We start from the raw sequence: 25,484 nt of genomic DNA, 5'->3' as shown, positions 1-25,484 counted from the left end.
AATTTATATTTCCTATCCTTAGATTCCGATTCGCAGATTCCTCGTTGCGTTTGTACTCGTCGAGAGTGCGACCCTGCCGTCGAGCATGTTGCTGGATCTGAATAAGCGTACGAACGTATCGATGCAAAAGTACCATCAGGCCGAGCAAGCGATTCAGAGCTCGCACACGCATTTGAATCATGGTTCCCCGTCGTACTTCCTGAGCGCGTCCCACGAAATAACCGAGCACGCGCAAAATCTCTCGAGGAAAGCTCTACGAATTGAAACGATGGCGATGATGCTAGTGGAGGCGTTGAACATGTCGTCAAAAGAGGCGTCCTCCGTGTTGCCTTCCGTAGCTGCCATTCATTGTCCTGACTCGTCCACCTTTTTACAAGCGATGGCCAGTTGCAAACAATTCGATTCTCGGTACAGAACGCACAGCGGAAGGTGCAACAACGGCTTACACCCGACATGGGGCGCCGCTCTAGAACCGTACACAAGATTTCTGCCACCTGAATACGTAGACGGTGTTTCTTTGCCGCGAACGGATCTGCCCAGTGCCAGGGAGGTCTCTTTGAGAGTGCACTCCGGGGGCCTAGATCTTAAACACCCCTATCTGATGGCGCTCACCGCACTGTTTGGCCAGTTTCTCGTTCACGATCTTGCTCACACGCCGAAAATGGAACTGCCTGACGGTGCGAAACTGAAATGTTGCAATGTGGACTACGAACACTTTCATCCGGAGTGCTTTCCCATTCGAGCTGATAACGCCATCGGGTGCATGGAATACTCGAGATCAGCGCCGCACCCGGGAAACTCGTTTCAGGTAACAGAAACGTCTTATATACGTATTATGTGAGACGCTTGATTTCTTTCTGATTGTGTTATAAGACGTAGGATTAAAAAGGTGTTGAGTAGAAAATTTTACGAGCAGCGTACAGAGGCAATATTTAAACGTAGGGATGCAAACTGGGCTCCCGACAGCAGATCAACCAGGCGTCCTCGTATCTGGACCTCTCCCCGGTTTATGGAAGTTCCGAAGAGGTAGCGAGGACCCTGCGATCTGGGAAGAGCGGTTTGCTGAACACGCAGAGGAAGAATTTGCCCATGCCTTCTCCGAAGTACGAAAGTTGCCGTAGCGCGAACAAAGCTTTCCCATGTTTTCTTAGCGGGGATTCGCGGGTAAACGAGAACCCCGGTCTCACTCTAATGCACGTGCTTTTTCTGCGAGAACATAACCGAGTCGCTACAGAGCTGGGACAACTGAATCCTGACTGGGACGACGAGAGACTCTACCAGGAGGCAAGAAGGATCGTTATCGCGGAAATGGAGCATATAACTTATAACGAGTTTCTGCCCGTTGTTCTCGGCGAAACAGCCCTCGACAAGTACGTGCACTCTCTTTCGTGCCATAATTAATTTAACGGATTAACAGGTTCACTCGAAAAACGTACACGTAGACCGTTTCGTTGAAATAACTTAGTTAGTTCTGCACGATGCGACGCGTTCCCGGCCGCATTTTCTCTGAAAATGTTAATGCGTCCGTGCGTGTCTATTTAATAGTTCTGGTACAATATTAAAGGTATCAGTTACGGTTAACGCATCGAGGATACTTTCGCGGCTATGATACGCGAACGGACGCGGCGCTTGCGAATTCGGTTGCGTCGGCTGGACTCTTCTTCGTGGCCGCGCTGACCCCGAAAACCCTCGACCTAGTTGACTCACGATCGGCGTTAAAGTCCGGAGAAAGATCCTTATTGTCGGCCTTCTATGCTCCGCAAGAGTTTTACGAAGCCGGAGCCATCGATCGTCTGATCGTCGGCGCTACAGGTTGGTTGAAATTATTTGCATCTTAAAATATACCTGGATGTATGACGTTCGTGTCTCGTAAGATCCGAAGCTGAGTGCTCCCATAAGATACTTGAATAATGTCTCTACCTGCCAAATACTAGTCGCATCACTCAAATCATAAAACATTGGAAGCACAAATAGCGTTTGAATGCAATTTTATTCAATAATACCACAGTCTACTACCGATACGTTGTCCCATGAGAACTTGGTTTTAATGACGATCTAGGATGCAAGATTTAATTTCCGTGACAGCGGGACATTCTAGGAAGCCTTTACCGCCAGGATTGAATGAAATCCTTTTGGAACGATACTTCCACGATGGAAAAAGCAACGATATCGCTGTGGACTATGCTGCACAAGTCATACAACAGGGACGGGATCACGGCTTGCCATCTTACATCAGATGGCGATCGTTCTGTGATTTGCCGGATATTAACGACTTTGATAATCTTAGAGGATCAATGGCCAAAGATACTATAGAGAAACTTCGGTCCGTTTATAAGTAAGTTTTTCCTTTTAATAATTGTCTTCAAAGTTTTTTTTAATTTTGTTGTTTGATAAACAGAGACGTGCAAGACATAGACCTTGTGACAGGAGCACTTTCGGAGGCAACTGTGTCTGACTCTGTTCTGGGACCAACATTTCTTTGTTTATTAGGTCGTACTTTCCGCAACATTCGTTTTGGTAAGTGAGTTTAGCACGCTATATAGTAAAAATCTAATTAAACGATCTCCATTTTCCAAATAGTCGTGAAAGTACGTGCAGCATATGCAGTAATTACATTAATATAATTATTCGTATCTATATGGCACAGGTGACAGATATTGGTACGAAAATGCGAACACACCAGGCTCGTATACCTTAAATCAATTAGAAGAAATTCGGAAAATTACAATGGCGCAGATTCTGTGCTACAATGGCGACAGAGTGCATCTAATGCAACCCAGGGCGTTTCTTCTGCGAGATCGTTTTTTGTAAGTGTCTTATTTATATGTAGCCATTATACAGGTTAATATGTAGGGTGTGGCCGGACGAGTGGTAAAACCGAGCAGAGAGTGATACTACATTTAGAAATAAGTCGAAAAAAAGGAATAGCAATTTTTCGTTTGACGCTTCATTTTCGAGAAAATCGAATTTAAAGTTCCGCCAGGTTTGCGTGCTTTAGTATATGCAGAAAGTAGAATTGGTTGATCATGGTCAGACGCGTCAGACGATTTCTATGCAATAGCACGTGTATTCGCTGCATTTTCAAACTCGATTTTCTCGAAAACGAAGCGTTAAACAAATAAATGTTATTCCTTTCTTTCGACTTATTTTTACATGGCATCTTGCTCGGTTGTACCACCCGTCCGGCCACCCCTGTATAATTAAATAATAACGATATTTCCACTTTCAGAAATAATATGATCAATTGTTCGATACACACGAGTGAGTCGCCAAATTTTTCAGTTTGGAAAGAGAATAAGGTTCCGTAACGTTTTCGTAGCAGTCTACACAGGATAATATGTCCTTGATTGTACATAACGAATCCTAATTTTAGCTACTATTACTTAAAGGTATAATATAATTAACGTGTTGCTCCTTACAATAGGAAAGGATAGATACAGCACTATTCCTTAAGTAAATTAAAAATTGTGTAATGAATTCAGGGATATTCCTTTTATAAAACTTATTCTGTGAAACACAATAAATAATACACGTAGCATAGATACTATGTTCAATACAATATGCACAAATTTGCTTTACATTTGCTTTAATTGTTGATATGGTCTGTACAATTTACTTTATAATGCAAATCCTTACTAGTTTCATCTGCGTTTAAATTTTTATTGTACGTTTCCTTACAACCATTCCTTCCATTTCTACATTCTTAAAAGATTAATTTTCATCATTATTTATTATATGTTTAGTTTTAAACTTAGTTAGTATAATTAAAAGGTGACATGCGTTTTTCATAAAACATTCTTTATCAAAATGTTTGCAAGTACAAATAAATCAATATTTGATCATAACTTCAATCACCAACGACGTACAGCCCTTGTGCTATTCAGTAACAGGTCGTGGCGAATCGCGAGTCATGAGTCGTGAGAAGTCTCACTTCTCTTCTCACCGACGAGGATATCCTCCTTAGACCATACATACTTATAGACTTGGCATAAGTATAGGATATGCATAGGACCCTGTGTTCCAAGATAACGGAGTATCTGGTGCCCACAAGTCACGTCACAATTCAAAGTGATACAAACATATCTTTTCACAAGTTAGTATTTTATATTTAATATCGCATATATATTGTTCTTACTATTCTTTCTTTTCTAAATAAAGTAAGTTGTGAGGAAATAAATACAGATGTAATATTATGAACATCTACATTAAAATTTAACTTTTTCTAAATTATAATTGACAAAATGAGTTAGCCATATTTTAAATAATAAGAGTAAAGTAAAAATGAACGAGTAATAAAATAAAATATGTATATATGACAGTTATAGTTCCCATAAATACTTACACAGAATGAGATACGGCGACGATTCCCCTTCCCCCTCTAGGTACTGCGACTTCACTTTACCCACATCCGTCATCTGGTAGATGAAGTAATCTTGGAATTGGAACACGGCATGTTATGATCTTACAATTAGAATTACAATTAGACCTTAGATCTCCACAGTGGCCTTCTGCACCGACGAGATGCCGTCGATGCCCTTCTATTTCTTACTCTAGCCACAATATATTTTAGAGGGCGTAAGAAAACACCGAATTTTATGTCGGTTTACAATTTTACAAAGCTGTAAATAAATGTGTACTAAAAATAAGTACAATTTAGAACAAGAAAAGAAAATATGTTTTAAAATGTGACTGTACAATAATACACTATAACACCGAGTCGAATTAAATTGTGCAGATTTCTACCTTTTTCGAATTAGCCGCTTGGTGCAGCACTTTCCCGAAGGCAACGAATTCTCGGGCGTGAGTACTTACTCACATTTGCTCATATTTCCTCTCTGCTATAACACTATAACCTGCTATAACCTGCTATAACCAGACTCTCTGTAATCAGGTACAACTGTATGCATTCGGATGATTGGGTGCATTTGTCGTCTCCTTTTCTTTTAATAGCTGTGATTCTGTTACGATACATTGAATTCATTGAATGAACTTCGATCGTGCTATTCATTCGGAATTTCTCTGTTCGAGACGAGAACAACAAGCAGATTCGAAACTGACAGAAATCCGCCTCTCACTTGCTGCGTGAATACCACGCCATCTTGATTATTCTTACGCTCCGCTCCATTACGTTGTTTTTCCGAAGTCGATGCTTCGATTCAACGACTTTATTGTGGTTATTGATAATTTGTTCGAAATTATTTGAACATAATTCGATCCACATAAATATGTATGCATGAAAAAAGAGTGATTTCGATGTTGTTAATTTTTATACAATGAACGATACAAGTAGTGTGGATATAGTATAAATTAAAATTGCTTTAAAGATGTTAAGAGAATTTTAAATTGAATAACTTGGAAATAACCGTCTGAAATCGTTTTTATCGTTTGAAATATAAGTTGTGAATTCTTTTTGTATGTACGTTACGTATGAAATTAGAACGGCTTGTACAATTTTAAGTTTTCCGCGGATTTTTCAATGGCTTTGGCTTTGACCACCGTTGTGAATTTTCCCAATGGCGCATGCACAGCTCAGCTGTGTGCAATCGCGAACAATTTATTAGAAAAATAATGTATTTTACAGTATTTTTATCCAAGTAGAAGGTGTACTGGACACGGTATTCGTAATATTAGGTATGTTGAAGCAGATATTTTGCTGTCATTAATTAACTGACCGTGGAATATGCGAGATATGTTAAAAATCATTTGTGACGGGTTTAGAAGCACCTGCATGGGATCCACCTTAGTTCTACAAGCTTCCTGACAGACTTCTTCGACTTGTCAGTTCGTCAAATGCTTAGTTTCCAGTTGTATATTAAAATACAAAGTGTTTATAAAGCTTTGAGTTTGTTTAACAATTTCCACAAGTTACATTCTCATCGCGAAAATTCTTTTCGATGAAAGTGACAAGACTCGTTAGTATAGTTTTGTTTGCAACTTGAAAACTTGATTTAAAGTGAAATATATTTCGTGATATATTATTTAGACGATTCTTCTTTCCGAATTAGTTAGACAATTAGTGTTTCTTAATGATTGTTCACATTGTGTAAATCATACAATATGTGCTGCAGTGTTCATCAACAACTTTTTTCTCAGTATTCAGTACAATTTTGTTTTTTTGTTTTAGTTCATTCGAATTTGTTCTCGCTTCTGGATGAGAACAAATGTGAGAATTTAATTTTTTGTTTCTTTAGACAGTGTTTATTTAAATGTATCTTTGGTACACAAAATTTATTTTTATAGTGCAACGTATGTACCAACAATTAACTTGTTCTCTTCTTATCATTGGTCATATCTCTGATGATTAGATATATATTAAAATAGATATGTTTTCTTTTTTTAACATCTATGTAGTAGTTGTTCATTGTTTCAAATTCTTATGTGTAACAAAAATATTTGTGTGCGCAAGAGTTGTGCGACTATAACATTGTTTTATTTCTTCAGGAAACATGGACTGCCCATCTAGTATTGCAACAGTGCTTAAATTCTACTCACACTACATGTAGTCTTTCGTTCTGCATTGCTTTTGATGCATCAAACGGGACAATACATTTTTGAGGCAAATTACTTGTTAGCTTCGAATAAAAGAAATGGATGCATTGAGAGACGAAGACAGGCGCAGGCGCCTGAGGGTGCTAGAGGAGCGTATAAGAGATCCAAGAAGCGTTACAAATATTGATTGCCTGTTGGATACAGTCCAAGCCTTGGTAGCAGATTGTGATCATCCTAGTGTAAAACGTATGAAGAATATAGAAGCATACATGAATAGATGTAAGTATTTCGTTTTTTTTTGTTAATATAAAATATTAACTCACAGAAATAGGATATTTAATAATAACGTAGGATCCGATTGCGTCCGACAAGTTAATGCATTATTCTTGTTAAATTGTTAAACGAACAGTGAAAGAACATGTAAAAGAAATTACTTTGAATTTCAGATGACATGGTCGCTCATGATATTTGTAAAATGCGAATGCACATGGATGATTTCACTTTGATAAAAGTGATAGGCCGTGGGGCATTTGGAGAAGTACAATTGGTACGACATAGATCTACGCAAAAAGTGTACGCTATGAAGTTACTCAGTAAATTCGAAATGGTAAGAGATGTCGACGAATATACAATAATTAAAGTATAGTACAATTGTATATGAAATATACATTTTTTATAGATCAAAAGATCCGATTCAGCCTTTTTTTGGGAAGAACGTGATATAATGGCACATGCAAATTCCCAATGGATAGTTCAACTGCATTTTGCATTTCAAGATCAAAAGTATCTTTATATGGTGATGGACTATATGCCGGGCGGTGATCTAGTAAACCTAATGTCTAACTATGAAGTGCCAGAAAAGTGGGCAACATTTTATTGTGCGGAAGTGGTGCTGGCATTAGATGCGATACATCTAATGGGATTTGTTCATCGAGATGTAAAACCAGACAATATGTTACTCGATAAACATGGTCATTTAAAACTTGCTGATTTTGGTACTTGTATGAGAATGGATGCTGTATGTATAGTTCTATGCACTTCTCTGCTAAAATTGTGTGGTAACATATGAATTTCGAAGAATATTCATTATCGTGCTTTGTCTTTTAGGATGGACTTGTTCGATCTGACACTGCAGTCGGTACACCTGATTATATATCACCCGAAGTACTTCAATCCCAAGGTGGTGAAGGTGTATATGGAAGAGAATGTGATTGGTGGTCAGTTGGTGTGTTCTTATATGAAATGCTTGTTGGTGATACTCCTTTTTATGCGGATTCGTTAGTTGGAACGTATTCAAAAATTATGGATCATAGGAACTCGCTACACATTCCCCACGACCTTGAAATTTCCCATTCTGCCAAGAATTTAATATGTGGTTTTCTTACGGATAGAACAAACCGTCTAGGAAGAAATGGTGTAGACGAGATAAAAAATCATCGCTTCTTCAAGAACGACCAGTGGACGTTCGAAAATTTACGTGAATGCGTGCCACCGGTTGTACCTGAACTTTCCGGTGATGATGATACGAGTAATTTTGACGATGTTGACAAAGAAGATGGAACGCAGGAGAATTTCCCTGTGCCGAAAGCATTTTCTGGGAACCATCTACCTTTTATCGGTTTTACGTATTCAGGAGATTATCAATTAATGGCTTCTAGCGGCAAAGAATCCGTGGATGGATTAGAAAATCATATCAATAATGGTACAAGCGATGATATTAAAATTTCTCAATTAGAAAATTTATTAGATCGAGAGAAGAGGCAAGTGGAGTCCTTGGAGTCGAGACAGGAAGCTTTAACGATGCAGTTAGAAGCTATGACACGTCGGGAGACGGAATTGCACGAGGAAATTGGTAGAGCCGATAAGGAACTGACTTTACTGCGACATAATTATAAAGAAGCACAACGTAGAGTAGAACACGAGACAGAATTGCGTAGAAAGGCAGAGACATTATTCGTAGAGTTGAAGAAGAAATTTGATGAAGAGCAAACGAAAAGGGCACGCGATGCGAGCAATTCGCAACAAACCTCTGAACGCGTTGTTAACTTAGAAAAACAAATCAAAGAGATGCAGTCGAAACTGGAGAGAGAAACTGAAACAGTAACGAGATTACGAAAGCAAGCTACAGAAATTACTGTAGCCCGACAAGCGTCGGAACAAATGGCGAACGAGTTACAGGTAGCAAGGGCGCAGTTACAGGCACAACGAGATAATTTACAGCAAGAAGTGGCTACGTTACAAGTAAGCATTTTAGATCTGTTCTATTTATATTTCTGAATTTCACCACTGAAAATTTGGTTCATCTCGCAGTATCTAATACGTTATCGGAATTCGACTATATCAATTGTGTACATATACATAAGTTTAAGATTTATTTTATCATTTTTTATTTCTGCTTATTTTAAAGGGACAACTGTCAAAAGAGCGTAGTTCTCGATCACAAGCGTCATCTTTAACTGCAGAATTGGAAAGTCGTCTGTCCACACTTCACCTGGAACTTGAACACAGTCGAGAAAAAGAGGAAAAGGCAATCTCGGATAATAGACAATTAACGGAAAGAATTTCAGCATTGGAGAAAGAAGCTGCCAGCTTAACTCTTGAACTGAAAGCAGCGCAAGCAAGATACAATCAGGAAGTAGTGGCTCATCAAGAAACGGAACGTTCTCGTATACTGTCTAAAGAGGAAGCAAATTTGGAAGTTGTTAAAGGTAATATTCACTTTTTGATAAATATCATATTTCATCATGCTGTTTTTGACAAAAATATACATTCTCGTTCTCATATGCGCAACAGGGCGAAAGAGTAAAGTGTTTGAAGGTAATATACATAAATCCTTATTGATTCGTATTTTATTACTTTAAACCACATGATAATTTAATATTATCTGCACGACTTGTTAATAAATAAGTATACAGGATGGGGCATCTGAAACAGGCCTGTTGAATCACTATTCTATTGGCGATAAAAAAATATTTCGGATTAAATTTGCTCGATTAATATCTTGAAAGTTTTGTTATAGTTATCTTTTATGATTACAATACTTTTCTTTATTATATTAAATCTACTTCATTACTAATTGTGATATTTTTAATATTTTCTGCTGCCTCCACTGAACGGTATATCTTTTTATGTATGTACGTTGTGGCATTAATACTGAAAAACTTTATATTGATTATCATTGTTCTCACGATTTAACGTAATCTTAACAGCACTACAAGCTAAATTGAATGAGGAGAAAAGTGGACGACAACGTGCCGAATTGCTTGCACAAGAGAAGGAACGACAAACGTCTATGCTTTCTGTGGATTACCGTCAAATACAACAGAGACTGCAGAAACTGGAGGGTGAGCATAGGCAAGAGGTAGAGAAGGTAAAAGTATTACAGGGTCAGGTCGAACAGGAACAGCAGAAAAGAAACGTTCTGCAGACTGATTTGGCGCAGCAGTCATCCGAAGCAGGACGATTGCGTGCCAGAGAACAACAATTGGTTGGCGAGGTTGCTCAGTTGAGGGAAGCAAAACGACAGATAGAAGAAGAACTGCATCACTTAAAAACTCAGAGAAACGTAGATCAGTTACAGACTAAGGAATTACAAGAACAATTAGAAGCGGAAGCTTACTTTTCGGTAATATTTCGTTTGATACCATTCTTTGTTTAAACCATTTGATTTTTATTTGTAGCTATTTTCGTGAAACTGAGTTTTTTTACAGACACTTTATAAAACTCAGACACAAGAACTTCGTGAAGAGCTCGATGAGAAGCTACGATTGCAACAGGAGCTAGAAGAAGAACGTAGCTCTCTGGTGCATCAATTGCAGTTGTCGCTGGCCAGAGGAGACAGTGAAGCTCTAGCGAGATCAATAGCCGAAGAAACTGTGGCTGATCTTGAGAAAGAACGAACAATGAAGGAATTAGAATACAAAGACGGAGTGGCCAAGCACCACCAAGAATTGAATTCTAAGGAACAAGTCATAAATCGTCTGAAGGATAGCGAAAACGAACTTAAGAAGAATGTTGATCAGTACTTCAAGGAAAAAGATGATTTGAGCAAGCGGCTTAAGGAGTTGCAAGATCAACTTACTAAAGCACAGTCGAACGCTGAAGACATAGAAAAACTTAGTAGTAAATTGAAAACCGAACAACTATTGAAGCAACAAGCAGTCAACAAGTTGGCAGAGATTATGAACAGGAAAGATTTATCTTCGAGTGGTAAAACGAAAAACAAAGCATCCGCGGCAGATCTAAGAAAGAAGGAGAAGGATTGCAGACGCTTGCAACAGGAACTTACACAAGAGAGAGAAAAGTATGGACAGTTGTCAACTAAATGGCAAAAGGATTTACAAGACTTACAGGTATGTAACAAAACGCTATTCATTTTATCGCAAATATATACGCTTGTTTTTTATATTAATGTAATGTTTATAGGCACAATTGGTAGAAGAAAATCAAGCGAAATTGAGGTTACAAATGGAGCTTGACTCAAAAGATTCAGAAATAGAAACATTACAAATGAGGATCGCGTCGCTGAATTCGGAAACTGCCAGTGTCTCGTCTGTCGAAAATGATGGCGAAGATTCTGTTTTATCGGAACACGGTACCTTGAGGCTGGAAGGCTGGCTAAATGTGCCAAACAAACAGAATATTAAAAGGCATGGGTGGAAGAAGCAATACGTTGTCGTCTCTTCGAAGAAGATAATATTTTATAACAGCGAAAACGATAAGCTAAACGCCGATCCAGTTTTAATATTGGATCTAAATAAAGTCTTCCACGTTAGATCCGTTACTCATGGTGATGTCATCCGAGCCGATGCCAAAGATATTCCGAGAATTTTTCAGGTGAATAATTCGCGCGACAACAAAAACTTTTCTTCTACCGTGCGAGGTGCAGCTCCATTCATGTTTCGGTTAATATTGATTATAGTTGTTGTACGCTGGTGAAGGCGAGGCAAGGCGTCCTGGTGACGAAGGAAACACATTGCCTGGTGTGGAACTGCCACAACTTACGGATAAACCAGGCACACAGTCGTTAAAAGGTCACGAGTTCGTTTCTATATCGTATCATATGCCGACAACTTGCGAGGTATGCTCGAAGCAGCTGTGGCATATGTTTCGACCACCACCGGCTCTCGAGTGTCGAAGTAAGTAGTAATCAGTAATCACCGGAGTATGTACATCAGTAGTCCAGATTTCTTTTTATTAGGTTGTTGCATATGAAATATCCGATTTTAGAGTGCATATGCATATGTTATGAATCGCTTTGATTAAGAAATTTTTATTTAGATATATCCAATTTTACTTCTAAATGCAAAGTTTATGTCAATAGTAATAATTGTCGAGCATTTTTTTTTATGTGAGTGATGACAACAAGCTGAGGGGAGGAATCGTTAATAGCTCGAGTAATAATCGCGTTGAAATTCTAGTAAACTGATATGTTTTCCGCAGGGTGTCGCATAAAAGTGCACAAAGAGCATTTGGACAAGAAGGAGGATGCCATAGCACCATGCAAATTGCACTATGACCCGAACAGCGCCCGTGAATTATTAATCCTAGCTGGTAGTCCGGATGAGCAGAAATACTGGGTCGCAAGATTATCTAGACGTGTACAAAAATGTGGCTATAAAGCGAATTCTCACGTCGATGGCACGGGCCAACGTGTCTCGCCAAGGTAGCGTAGCCGTGCGACTCAGCGTAACCGGAGACTAAGTAGCTCTCTTGTATTGTGGAATCGCATGATTGGGTGTAGCGAGGTTAGAGTCGTTTGATTTTTCTTGCATTCCTATTTTTCAAATAGAAATCCACACTTTCATTGAAGATTCTAATTACAGTATACGATATTGACACTCGGTGTTCAGGATAGGTGTACAGATATCGAATTCGGGTTGGACTCTTGAAAGTTTCTTATTACACGTATAGGATAAGTCACCAGCAACAGAACACTTAAATGTTTTCGTCGATGTTGAAGATAAAAGAAAATTGTTAATAGGGTACAGCAGTGTTGGATAACTAAAGTAGATGGTCCTTTTTGAACCGGATTACTGTGATACAGTTTGAAAAATTGTTGAAGTTATAGAGCAATAAATGTCCGTCAGCCAAGCCTGCCCGAGCAGCTTCTGCCGGGGCCGGGTTGGGCCGGGCAGATTCCCAGTCTTTCTGCCGGCATATGCGCGTGTAGATACCCGTCCAAAATCGAGCATTTTGCATACTGTGTGTATATAAACAATGAGGCTTTCGAAATCAACAATAATAACCAATCAACCTTTTTAATAGTGCTGTACTCTCTTAAGACAAGAACTGCAAGACAAGATCAATGTGATGACATAAAAGAATATTTTGTTTTTTATCACTTCGAGGTTATTCGCGGATGTTAAGACACATTCAGTGATCTAGTTCTTTATGACCTTGTAATGACCTATGGATAAAATGCAATGTCACTATATTGTTTGCATTGACACTAGTTGCAACTATATGTCTGCTTTGGGCGCTTCCTTCTATCTTCAATTGAAACATTCATTAAGGCATTTATGTGTTCCGTTTCTCACGGCTGACCCTGTATAGGATTACATACGCAGGTACCTGAAGGAAACACTAGACTGCGCAATGTTTCAAATTTTATTCAATTGGGCAAGTACAATTGATAAAGAAACAAAGTAATTGAGGTAGAGTATAATTATAGTGTACCTAAAGAAATAGGAAACAGCTAACGACTGTACTCTCAAGAATTTTGATATTTTAACTTTATTGTTGTCACAGAAGAAAGAAGTTGTTATACTTTTTCTAAGCGTGGTGCTTTTACTGCGATAAAATGCTGGCCATTGATCCAAATTTGGTGATTCTGAAACAAAGTGCATGTTTTAATCGTTTCAAATTGCATCTAAATTAATGTTCCTCTGACTATCCAGTCCGATTAAAATCGGCGTATATTGCTTCTGTTAATTTTCTTGTATAATTGAATCAGTTTAATCGCGTTGATGATCACTGAATTTGGTTTTCTTCGATGAGATCTGTAAATGGACACTGGAGCTTTTATATATTCGAAGTTAACATATACAACTGAAGTGAAATATCAAAAGAACATAATAGCAGGCTACGTTGACTTTCATCTTTCTTTGTTGTAAATTGTGAATATTGTATATGATATTGTTTAATAGTGCACATGTTTAATCTTCATTATATCCTGTTTATAGAAACCACTATCAATCATTTTGTATTCGTATTTTTTTACGCGGTAATATTACGCGGAAATCTCGATTTCACTTTCTTTTTCGATTTAGACTCAAAATAGCTGTTCAGTTTCTCGTTTGAATGTTCAATAATTGATCGAAATATTGTTACTAATGCAACTTAAACAATGTTTTACGATAACAAAGGGACTGTTTTAATGCAACGAAACTATTTCTCACGAACAACCTGTTCCTTTGAATCTATTTATTCTTTTTTGTAATTATAATTACGTATAAAATAATGACAGACTGTTAATGTTATGACTTCAATAATGTTTCTTCTTTATTTACGACTAATGAAAATGGTAACACATTACGAGTTGCGCGTAGTAATGAATTGATATCAATTACATTTTCGAATGTGTTACGGTAATTCCGTTCGCATAGTTTCTTTCCTGATCCTCGTAGTCCTACAGAAGTGTCGACAGAACCTAAATTTTTGTTACATTGGACAGATGCTTTTTTTCTTGAAATGGGACTTTCATATCTATTTCTACGTTCTTCATAGATAAAAACCGCTGTTGCGCTTTTGAAGCTTCTTTTGTCACATCAGCATGTGTGACGATGATTATGAAAGTGGGTCCACTACGTGTATATTTTGGAATTTAATCGAATTCTACATAACGTTGCGAGCACTAACTCAATAAACTAAATATTTATGAAATATTTTTGCATGTAGACCACTTTCATGATTACGGGCACACATAGAAAGCACTTCAGAAACGTAAGTAAAAACTTAGTCCACGAGAAAGTATTACCGAATGAAACGATCACGCTTTAAGAAAATAAAGGCTGTCGAATTAATAGTTTTTCAGATATTTGTCTTTCCCCTTAAATCTTTCGATTGTGTTTGTATGAACAGCAGCCAAATAAAATGGTGTACCTTTCTAAAATCAATATGCATTGAGGAGTGTATACAGTTAGGAGTTTAGGAGCATAACTGATCACACACACTTTAAATCAGAATAACTTTTTTATGAATGGACCAAACGACTTCAATTTCTCTGTAAGGCTAGAAGAATTAGTTTAGTAAATGACATCTAATAAATATATTGACAGAATGCATTTGGTCGGAATTGTGAAAAACAATAATAAAACTTGATATTCCGACAATTTTTGCAAGTATAAAATTGTACTCCTAGATGTATGTAACTCTTTGACACCGTATTAGGCGTGCGGGTGACACGTCTCGCTATCTATCATATTTACAAGACAAAAATTAGCGGCGCGTTGTCTCTTCAGGTACCTCTCGAGTACACTTACACGTTCATTCATAATTGTCTAGAAGTGTAGCCACACTTTCAATGATCTTGAAATATGCTGTTGATATACAGGTAAATCAAAATAAATATGTTCAATAAAACTTCGTCCACAATGTTAAAAATGTCCTACTTCAATTGACGCAACACCCGCGCGCTCAGCCGTATTACTCAAATTAACGCTAACTAGTAGCAGGGTTTAAGACTACATCTCTCAACGAATTCCATCGAATGACTAAGTTTTTACGTATGGTTTAAGCACTTTGTCAGACACGTACACACACACACACACTGTATCGTTGTTGCTCGCGAATCACACGAGTCTGATCCCGCCCGTGTGTCGTCCGTCGACGAACTTTATCGATTCCGATTTCTATTTTTCAGAGAGTCCACCAGATCTACCTTGAAGCCATATTTATCGGTGCAACAACGATCCGCGACGCTGCCAGCAAACGCTAGCATGGGCAAGTGACCATAAAACTAGCGGAATAAATTCGATTAGTCTCTCGTGAGCATCACTTTTGCACGGGGAAGGTTTGCGAATCGGAACTCAATTTTCGCAAACAAGCGTCCACAGAGATCGGGTCTCCTCGAAGACGGTCGGTGATACTTTGTCTCTCGTATCGATCATTATCAGCAGCTAGCTCGTTAGTCGTGTGGGATTAGTGTACAGGGTACTAGCGTCACTGTAAATTACTCGTCAGAAAGAAGACCGAACGAGGGGAGGATTCCTTTGCGACGAATCACGTTCGTACACAGCGACAGAGAAGGTATTTACACGCTGGTGTAACACGCTGCTCTCGATTGACAATACTATCTTGGAATTAACAGTTCAATGTTACTCGCATCGGATTTTATCTTGATAAGAGCTCACGTTATTGTAGAATGATCTGATAGAAATTATTTTTCATTTAGCGGTACTTATTCGGTACAATGTTACTTCTCCGAAGCAAGAGTCAGCGGTGCTCGAATACTTTCTGTCATCCATTCCAGACCGATCTTGAAAACTCATGGCCTGCCGTGATTGGGTTCAGCCGGAACATAAAAGTCACTTAGTTTCATGTAAATGTCCGTTGCAGTCCTTTCTTCTCTATTTATTTTCCCTTGCCGTTCACTTCGAACACGAACGCACTCGGCAGAACGTAAGGGAATTAGGAAGAAGGAGAAATAGGAGGTCAAAGTATTCCCGTGCGATTGAAATGTTTCAAAAGACGTAGACGCGATCTTCTAGAGAAACAAACTCAACTGGGGGAGCTCGATTTATTTGGAAATCGTTTGTGAATTTCTTTCTGTCTTTAACCATTGTGGAATTTCAATCACGATGTACGAAACCCGCAGTCTATTTACGAAACGATGCAGTGCCCAACGTTATGTCAGGATTACAAAAAAATTTTAAGAAGTACAATAAACATTAGAAGATTTTTCGCACTAGAATCTTGCGAAATAATCAGAGCAACTACGTCTCTCACCGACCCAAAACAAGTTTCAATTTCCAAGAAATCGGACTCCCAGAGACCGCCCCCTTGTTATAAGGCGCAACCTGTTACCGTAAGTCATTGATAATAATATTTACAACAAAAACATGCGAGCGGTGGCGAGGGATCACCGAGTCGTTTTATAAAAGTTTTCCACGGACCGACAGAACGAGTCGAGTTTTTATAGTGATTTTTCTTCTCGTAGACGCTTAAACATGATTCCCCATTGTATATACATTTTAAATAACTGTTATCGGTCGATAGCGGCTCGTTCGCTAACAGTCATTGAGAAGTACGCCTAGTGACTTCCCGTACATGTCGCGTGCACCGGCGCGGCGTTCATGTCTCCAGCGATTAGTATCGAGACCCTAGAAAGACCAACGATCCGCTCGCATAACCATTCATTTCTGACCATTCATTGAATGTCTTTACCAAATTGATGATGGTTCTGCAACGGCAATCGCGAAGACATAGCGACAATAAATAATACGGAATGTTCTGCATGAGAAAAATAATACATTGTCAACACTGTGTCTACCGGAAGTTAATTAACACTTTCGCGTCCGGGATGTTAGGTCGAAAATTTTACACTGGTCGTTACACTAAGGACATTGATAGGTCTAGCTTTTGGAAGAAGACTTTATGACACTCTCTACACTTTGACGTAAAAGTTTATTGCAATTTGACGCAGTATTGTAAGTCATTCGACGCGAAAGTGTTAATAGTCCACTAAAAGCCGTAGATACATGATAGATAATTTCTTAAGAAATTGTAGTATAGCAATAGCAATTTTACTTGCAAACCAAGTTACCTTCAGTAATCTAACTTCTTTTGAGATTGTCGCTTGAAAGAAAATGATGAATCTTCTTTTACGCATAGCGCAATCATCAGAAAGCCTAATGGTAGGTTTCTGGTAGCTAAAGTGTTAGCATTTTATAACTAGGATGGGGGCAAGTAGCCTCCACTTCCGGTCTTTCTAGGGTAAAAGGACATAATACGCTCGTACGATCTAGTTTATCACATTCACGTTTGGAAGCACGTAATATTGTATGCAGGGTGTATCGATAGTCGTGATGCGACCGCGAGGGTGATGATTTTATATGAAAAAATAAGCATAGAGCAAAATTTTGTGGCCGACCAGCATTCGCCATGGCTGACCGGAAGTATTATTACTTTTATACGTCTCGAGATTAGAATATTTAAAGCACCGTTAGGTAAAATTGGAACCGTCTTGTATGTCGAAAGACACACGCTCGGCCAGTCATCCAGCGTGGCTGCCAAAGTTTCAGTTTTAGAACCAGAGACGTAGATTGGCTGCTGTAAACGCGTCGGTCAACGGCAACATCGAGAACAATGAGCACCGAGAGTATTTTTAATCGCAAATTCACCAATGTAACGTAATGGTCGGGCTTGTTTATCGAACTTTGAATCTCGTGAAGGTCTTGGTTGTTTTTATTTTCTTGTTTAGCAGTTTCTCTGAATATTTTCGTTGATCCCGAAATTTTCAGTTGAACGTTCGAGGACTCTCATCACGTTTGAAAGTTCGATGAATAGTTTTGCGGAGCGTTTGAGACAAGCTGCTTTACGCTTTGAACCTGTGAAGATTCTTCGAGTGGTTTGTTTCAGCCGACTATTTCTGTACTGTAAATGTTCATCCTTATTGCCATGTACTCGCAGAATGTATAGCGATCGAGCGGAAGAAGGACAAAGTCATAGAACAAGTATACCAGGCATGGGCACAGATTGCCCTGTGGGGCACTGCTCTGGCTCTGGCCACGCCTACTCAGAACGCTCTGCACAGTAGGATCAACGTATTGGGTCATCCTATGAGTCGAGTCGTTTTTAAACTCAAGGGTAAAATCACAATCAAATGATGATAAAAAGTAACTAATACAGTGATGACTAGTAGATGACTAGTACAGTCTTCTCTCTCTTTCTCTGACCAGTTCAAAGTTTGTTGTCCATGCCTGGGGTGCACCATCGAGGAACAGCGCCGCGAATGAGCTTGATTGTATAGTAGAGATAAATATTTACAGTTGTAACTTAAGAATTTTTAACACGATGTACGATATTCGTTATTATCTAGGGACAGAGGAGCATAATCAAGAAGCCTTAAGTTACGTTGGACGGTGCCGAGTGAGATTAGCGAGCGAGAGGCATCGAAAGGATAGAAAGACACGTAAACAGAACGTAAAGATAAATGAAATCTTCTAACGGGTGTGGAGAACGTATTATTAATCGTCATCGCCGCTTGTGTTCTTATTGTGGTACCGCGACGACGTATTGCACACTGGGACATATCTTAGCAATCTAACCGGAAAGAATGTTGCATCAAAAGGAAAGAGAATGTTGGTTTCTCTACTAGGCTCTTATTACACCACTTTTGTTACCTACTGTTTACGCTATATTTTTTGATGGAGTCGGCATCAGAGATTCATGCTCAAAACTCAATTTTGTTCGGCTGGATTGCTAAAATATGATACTGTGCGTCGCCTCAGGACAAACGGGGAAAGAAATTAATATTTTTGTCGACTGTCAATCCTCGGACGTTTCTCAGAAATAGTTGCATAAAACCTCCTGGGACAATACTTCATCAATTTTTGCATCATACTTTAAATCAATAGATCGTGTTTCATCTATGCTGTTGAGGAAATCGGAGTTTTTATATTTCGAGATCTAAATTGTGTCATAATTAACATACAATTCTTGAAGATCTAGTTCTTAATTCGATGCACTATATACAAGCTGTGGCTGTTAAATTAATTCAGCAAGAAATGTTACAGTGAAAAATAAACTTTTGTGTTGGAGTAAGATGAACCTTACAAGTGCACGAAGATTAAAGAAATGCATCTTATAGCACAGCCAGAAAGAAATCAAACGTGTTACAGTATTTGCAAAAAGAGAATTTTCAAAGGAACGTACGAGGGTTAACGCGTCTCCATCCACTTTGTAGGTTGCTACCGTGTCCTCGCGACTTTTTAAATGGTGCTCCCCTCCCGTCCTTGATCCGGACCTCCATCCACTTCGTCCTTACTCCTTTCGTTCCCGAGGGAATAGAGAAGCTTCCGGCTGTGAGAAGGAAGCTCGGTGTCCGCGACATCGTTCGTCGGATCCGGCGATAAACGGCGGGAACGAACAAGCAGCGAATCAATCATGGATAAAAAGAAAGAAAAATCGAGTACAATAGGAACACCATTTTTTAACTACTGCCCCGTGCCTTCGTTTTTCTGGTTCCCCGACGCTCGTCCTCTTTTTCGGACCAGTTTTTTTAGTCCGAAATAGGGGGGATTGTCGGGAAGCACTGATTTTTGCCAATTGCGAGATAACGAAAGAGATAGACGCAAGAAGAAGAAGCGGAAGAACTTGTTAGAGCATATTTTATTATTGTTTAGTTATTTACAATCTGTATATTATTAATTAATATTACGATTAAAGTATTTTGTAGATAATACAACGCGAGTCCTAGACGTCTCCACCATCGCCGCAATCGATGAATTTGTCTGTCAATGTCCATTGATACATGGAAGCTTGCCGAATACTTGCGAATGTCTGTTTGCAAATGATTCTTGTTGTCCGGCGATCTTCCCTCGCTCCCGAACGGAGCTCGATCAAACGATTTTATGATCTTTATCATGTATATGTATATTTATAGTATTAACGGTAAGACAACACACTCGACTGCCATTTTTCCTCTTTCCTGTTACGTTTTCTTCTCTACTTCTCTCTTCTCTGTTTGTTTTTCTTTTTTTTTAAGCGCGTGTGGTGTGTACGTTTGTGTGTTCGTTCGTGCATGCGTGTAACTTTTTGTCTATTTTGTAGTTTCTTTTCCCTTTTTCGTATCGGTAATCTTCTTTTTTTTTGTAATTGATTTATGTAGTACAAAATAATACTCCATATAATGTGCCGCTTCTTTTTTGTTGCTACATTGTAATCTAACATTTAAGTTTGTCCTGAGATGAAACAGTTTTTGCAAGCGAACGTATATTGGTATTTTCTTTTATAGCCGGCGCGCGATCGACGTTGATCGAAGTGTCGCGATTTCCGCGGTTTAGCACCCGCGGAAACACTTTCCACCACTTTCTAGGAAGCTTTCTTCAGCTCGAGGAAGGCTCAGACTGTGATTAGAATACGATCGCAGTTAATTAGCGACTGTTGCTCGTTCACGAGGCATTGACGAGCCGAGGTGATGTTCGGAATTAATGAAAGGGTCCTCTTTGCATATCCAAGCGTGTCGACGACCTTTAAATTACTTCCTGAGATAGATGACTTAATTAGTCCACTCCCGTCTCGCGAATGATCGAACATACCGTAAGGTAAAGGCACCAGTAATTGACCTCGTATCAGTAATTGACCATTTTTCAGGAAAACGTGAAAAATCATGTTTCTGGACATAGTGATCGTTAGAAAAAGGCGTGATAGATAGGAGTCTCTCTATTTAATAAAGGCATTTACTATTATTCAGGCATAGAATTTTTCTTAACTGGTCAATTATATCGGCGCTTTTACCTTAGCATATGTTTCCTGCGAATATACTAAACAATTTCGACGCTTCGATTTTCTTTAAACAACTGTTCGAGATGTTTCTAATTAAAGTTCGAACTTTGTCGAAATTCACTATTTGTTGATCAACAATAATCCGTTTGGATTGTTTAGACAAATTTACCCCTTTGCTCGATACTAGCGTAAGTTCCAGTTGATCGACACTGATTGTTAAATTTTCTACGTTGTTACGTGGTGCCATAAGAAAAATGGTGTCTCTTACTCGAGCATTCACAAACGAGCAGCTAAACTAAAAGCTACGGAGTCGATCGGGTGAGTGATTTCGTAGATTGTGTTTTTGGAGATTAAACGTTCTGTCGTTTATTTGTCAATTTTTGTTCGCTTATAACGTTGTAACCATCTCGACGAGGAGACTCGCGTAAAACGGTAGCACAAACATGAAACTCGGGGACCTCGAAAAGTTCGTTACTCGTACTTACATACGGTTGCTCGCATTATGTATAATCCTGGAACCGTTGTCGAACTAGCCGCAACCTGGCCAAGGTCCTTACGTATGAATATACATGAAAATCAGTACGTGAATAGTTTTATGCAAAATTCGAGCGATCCATTTCGAGTACACGAATATATTCATATATAATATATATATACTTTTGATTACATTCGCTAAGTCTATAATTGTTTTAACGGGCGGTCGACAAAGGAATTTCTCGAATTCGAATCGTATAATCAGTCCGTTTCTCCTAATTCGAGTACATTTTGTTTGATGGCGAATTCGCAGACTAGTCTTCTCCATTCGCCTCCTCGCGTCTCCGATCGCTTCTGACAGCTGGATATGTTGATTTTGTCTTCGTTCTCTGACGTCGTCACGATTGACAGAAGACTGGAGCGTTTTACTCGAGGACTCGTTTTACTTGAACGTAATGGAAACAATCTTAGAAACTATAGGCGGCGAATCGACCCTCAACGCGATCGCTACCATTTCCTTCGCTGCTTACCTTGCTGAAATATTTTATCAGATGCGACGTACCTTCTTTATGAAACATCCAAATAATTTAGGAGAAGAAACTACACCCAATACATCGATCACGTATAATGTTCCAGTGTCAAACAACAAAGTGTATCAAATTAGCTCGACTACTTTCAAGTAAGCTGCGAGATTACGAACGTCACATGTCCGCGACAGTAGCGAACGCGTTAAACACATGCGCGATCGAGATTAACACTAAAAAATACGAATACAGTATTTAAACGAGACATCGACAATTCTCATTGCGTTACGTAAAAAGGAATGCGTTCGATTCTTTGGTGGTACTAAGTGAGTAGGTATCGTTACAAACAAGACTTTCATGAAACCAAGAAGATTCTCCTTCGAACAGGCTTCTCGAGACACTCCCTGTTTTCTGCACACTCTTTTATTTCCCCCAATCGGGGTTCATGACGTCGAACAGTTTTGTACAAAATGAAGTCGAATCTGAAACAGTGTCCGAAACGTCTGCCAATACCTGTTCCGATTTACATCGAAGTATCTTTTTGAAACGATGGAACAACGTTATCCGTAATAATTATAACTGACGTGTATGTACAAACGATTGAACTCGCTTCTGTTGCATGACGATCGGTGTAGCAGCGCGCGCTCGCGTCTCCTCTATCAATCGAAGTCTGAGTTGTAAACGCAAACACGAAATCCCTGTCTACGACGGGTGCAGTCAACCAAATTCCGTAAACCGAAATTTTCGACAACGAGACGATCATCTTGTTTTCTCGACGTGGAGGCCTCGAGTCTCTCCGATCAATTACGTTCGCACACTTTCGCTTCTACGGTTGATCGATCTCGCCGAAACCAACGAGTCTTCGAGAAAGCCAGCGGTTAATTATAAACGTCTTTCCCTAATTTTCTCTTCCGTGTTAAATCGTACCGTTCCTCGATACCGATCGAAACAGCCACCGAAAATACAAAATTCCTGCGGGTCGAGCTGTTCCGATCGTTTCGGTCGCGCTCCGCCTGCCAAAGACAATGAGAACAGATAAAATCCGACCGAATCGAGGCTAAAAAAGACCGTATCGTGTTTGAATCGCCACTACCATCTTCCCCCATCGAAGATTCCTGGATCGTCCGACGTCAGCGTCGTCGGCGTCTTTGCGTCAAGATCCTCGGCCCGATTCGCTACGTGACGAGGATGGATCGATTGATCAGAATCACATGATCACCCGCTACGTCGATTCGCTTCCGACTGGAAGATGTCGAGAGAGAACCGTCTTCGACCAGGGAGAACAAAGAACCCGTTTCGTCGGCGACGGAGAAAGCCCCGCGCATCAGGCTCGCTGATGGGACCACGGCGTTCGCTTATTTACAACATAGAGAAGAGATCTGCCTACCGTTTAAACGCTATCATGTAAAGGCGATACACTCGGGAAACACATGCATGCATGGCCACAAGATATAACCGGAGCGAAGGGAGATCGGATATATAGAATGTTCTTACAATCCTTGGACGCAATAAATTTCTATCATACGTATACTCGAACTGCGAATCTCCGTGGCAAACGTTTCTCCAAAAGAATATTTCGGTAAGTTTCCACACAGGTTTCACCATTATCCCAGTCTCATTTGAATGTGACACGTTCTTCACTGATTCTGTGTGAATACCATATTTTACTTGTCATTTTAACCCTTTGTGCATAGATGACGTCATTTCAACCCTCGTACGTGCCTCAGGCTGCTTTTCACCTGTCCCTAGATATTGGAAGATGTTTGACTTCTTTCTATCCGTGTTGGAAGATGTTTTTCTTTAAAACATGAACAGGCGAAATATTATTTTGGGATGTTTTACGCAACTCTTTCTGAGGGGTGTACGAGGGACCATTTTAAGAATGTATTTACGAAGTTAACCATTTAGCATCGCGAAAATCCGCAGTTTATATACAATCGTACCAATGAGACACTCGGACAAATTCTGCAGAGACGTTAGAATATACACAGGCACTGATATAATAAGAGAAGGTAGAACGCGTTTAGGCTCAGATTGCAGAGACTATAATTATAAAAGATTGCGGAACATGGACCGCAGATGGCCAGCCATTTTACCTTGAAGTTCTAAGTGTTAAAATTTTTAGGTCACACGAACTTTTCAGGGAAAATTCGTGAGAAGAGTAGCAAGAATTAACTTTTCATTCATGATCCCCACATCGATCGCTGAGAAAAAATGGTAAAAGACCGGACGGTACTCAACTAGGCGTACACCCCGAAGCTGTTGATTAGTCATTATACTTTATACTACGTATGGGGTCACTGGAAAAAGTTAATTTTTACGAGAATGGCTGACCATTTGCTGATACCGTAAAATTTATTTGTATTCCTCCGCTCGTACGATGTGAGCCTGTGTGCGTTCGCAATTTAAGACAAGTTAAAGTCACCTAATATGAGACCATATGCTATTATCAATGTAATTAGGTACCAAGTATCCAATTTGGTTCAGTCACGATTTCATCTAGACTTAAAATAGAGACAATCATGGAAATTTCAGTCAGTGAACAAGTATGTCTGTATATCATAAAAGTGCTCAATTTTATTTTATTAATTTGACTGTGCTTTTCAATAGATTATAAAAGAGTGTTGATTTACAATTTCCATAAAATTGTTCCCACTGGAGAATTACGATTTTTCCAAGATTCGAGTCTTTACAAACGACTTTATCCTATTAAGTCAGCCTATAACAATTGTTCCTACCTCGAAGAAAGGAGTTTGAAACGTTTGCCGAAAGGTTCGCGCATCGGTACGATTACCAGTACGCCGAAGATCGACCAAGTATTCTAGGATCATCCTGTACAGACGATCTAGACGATCTCGTCTCGATCGGGGGTGAGGGGTGAGGGGGTTTGCTCGCTGCTACTTGTCCGGCTATGTATATATGCGCGTACGTATATTCTACTTTCAATTGATAACGACGCGAAGCTGTAAAAACTTTGGAAACTCTGGAAAAGGGCTCCCCATGTTTACGTATTCCTCGTTCGCCAGGCCACGTCGTCGCCTGGCAAGTGGAACGAAAGAGACGATTGTGTTCGCTCCACGTGGAAAAAGAAAGTGCTATTGTTTTCTTTTGGAAAGTTCGCGCTCCTCGTGCCCGGAAGTGGTGCTGCTGCCCGAACACGCCGACTCTACTCTGTTTTTTCGTTCGTTTCGGATGATTCCGGGCTCGATTTTCCGTGAGACGGGGCGGGGGCACAGCTTTTCCTGGATCCTCGAACCCCGCCCACAAAAGAGATCTAACCTCTACGATTTATCGCCTCCCTGTTGGTGATCTGCTCCCCTGTTCTTGCTCGTTTAGATTCCGACGAGACCGCGCAGTCTCGTGGCCACGCATTATTTCCTCACCAACGAGACTAAGCTGCGGTGCGTCAACTTCGGCTTCAACGACATCTTCGTCTGCGAGGTCACCGTTTGCTGGTGGCTCCTGTTCGCCATTTGCTGCTCCCTCGCGTTCTGCTTCTTCTTCAGCGCCTCCTGCTTGGTGCCTCTGTGCATTCGAACGCAGCGGAAG

General features: G+C 39.6%; 3 protein-coding genes and 1 long non-coding RNA gene across 15 annotated transcripts in view; 2 read left to right on the top strand and 2 right to left on the bottom strand.

Annotated features, from left to right (window-relative positions):
* The window catches only part of LOC143208935 (peroxidasin homolog pxn-2), a 7,024-nt gene extending 3,345 nt beyond the window's left edge, over positions 1-3,679 (top strand). Inside the window, exons 2-8 of one of the 3 annotated variants that reach the window (XM_076423936.1) lie at positions 37-808; positions 943-1,370; positions 1,565-1,812; positions 2,086-2,335; positions 2,399-2,517; positions 2,648-2,807; positions 3,230-3,679. In XM_076423936.1, the coding sequence (XP_076280051.1) occupies positions 37-808; positions 943-1,370; positions 1,565-1,812; positions 2,086-2,335; positions 2,399-2,517; positions 2,648-2,807; positions 3,230-3,308 (2,056 nt within the window). In that variant the 3' untranslated portion in view covers positions 3,309-3,679. Of the gene's footprint in view, positions 1-22; positions 809-942; positions 1,371-1,564; positions 1,813-2,085; positions 2,336-2,398; positions 2,518-2,647; positions 2,808-3,229 lie in introns of all 3 variants that reach the window. The other 2 variants (XM_076423935.1, XM_076423934.1) reach the window with 2 other exon arrangements.
* LOC143208948 (uncharacterized) lies at positions 3,230-5,561 on the bottom strand. Its single transcript, XR_013009012.1, has 2 exons — positions 4,744-5,561; positions 3,230-4,619 (listed from the first exon to the last, which is right to left on the bottom strand). It is a non-coding gene; the product is annotated as an uncharacterized LOC143208948 (long non-coding RNA).
* On the top strand, positions 5,473-17,449 carry Rock2 (Rho-associated, coiled-coil containing protein kinase 2). 5 transcript variants are annotated; one of them, XR_013009009.1, is made up of 14 exons: positions 5,473-5,631; positions 6,442-6,768; positions 6,936-7,096; positions 7,169-7,507; positions 7,597-8,730; positions 8,897-9,197; positions 9,283-9,306; positions 9,708-10,114; positions 10,200-10,841; positions 10,915-11,325; positions 11,411-11,627; positions 11,932-12,154; positions 15,353-15,738; positions 15,884-17,449. XR_013009009.1 is itself a non-coding variant. In XM_076423919.1 (13 exons), exons 2-13 carry the CDS (start codon positions 6,588-6,590, stop codon positions 15,438-15,440), a joined length of 4,128 nt encoding a protein of 1,375 aa, XP_076280034.1. In that variant the 5' UTR covers positions 5,473-5,631; positions 6,442-6,587; the 3' UTR covers positions 15,441-17,449. The 5 variants fall into 5 exon arrangements, 2 of the variants coding, with proteins under 2 accessions (XP_076280034.1, XP_076280035.1); XR_013009010.1 differs by having other exon boundaries at positions 11,932-12,236; positions 15,353-17,449; XM_076423919.1 differs by having other exon boundaries at positions 15,353-17,449.
* The window catches only part of Schip1 (Schwannomin interacting protein 1), a 47,251-nt gene continuing 31,465 nt past the window's right edge, over positions 9,699-25,484 (bottom strand). For 4 of the 6 annotated variants that reach the window (XM_076423922.1, XM_076423926.1, XM_076423925.1 and 1 more), the window contains one exon: positions 9,699-25,484. In XM_076423922.1, the coding sequence (XP_076280037.1) occupies positions 25,307-25,484 (178 nt within the window). In that variant the 3' untranslated portion in view covers positions 9,699-25,306. The other 2 variants (XM_076423924.1, XM_076423927.1) reach the window with 1 other exon arrangement.

This window comes from Lasioglossum baleicum, chromosome 5 (assembly GCF_051020765.1).
Source record: "Lasioglossum baleicum chromosome 5, iyLasBale1, whole genome shotgun sequence".
Taxonomy (NCBI): domain Eukaryota; kingdom Metazoa; phylum Arthropoda; class Insecta; order Hymenoptera; family Halictidae; genus Lasioglossum; species Lasioglossum baleicum.
Note: the sequence above shows the minus strand (reverse complement) of the source record. Positions and strands in the feature narration are given on the sequence as shown.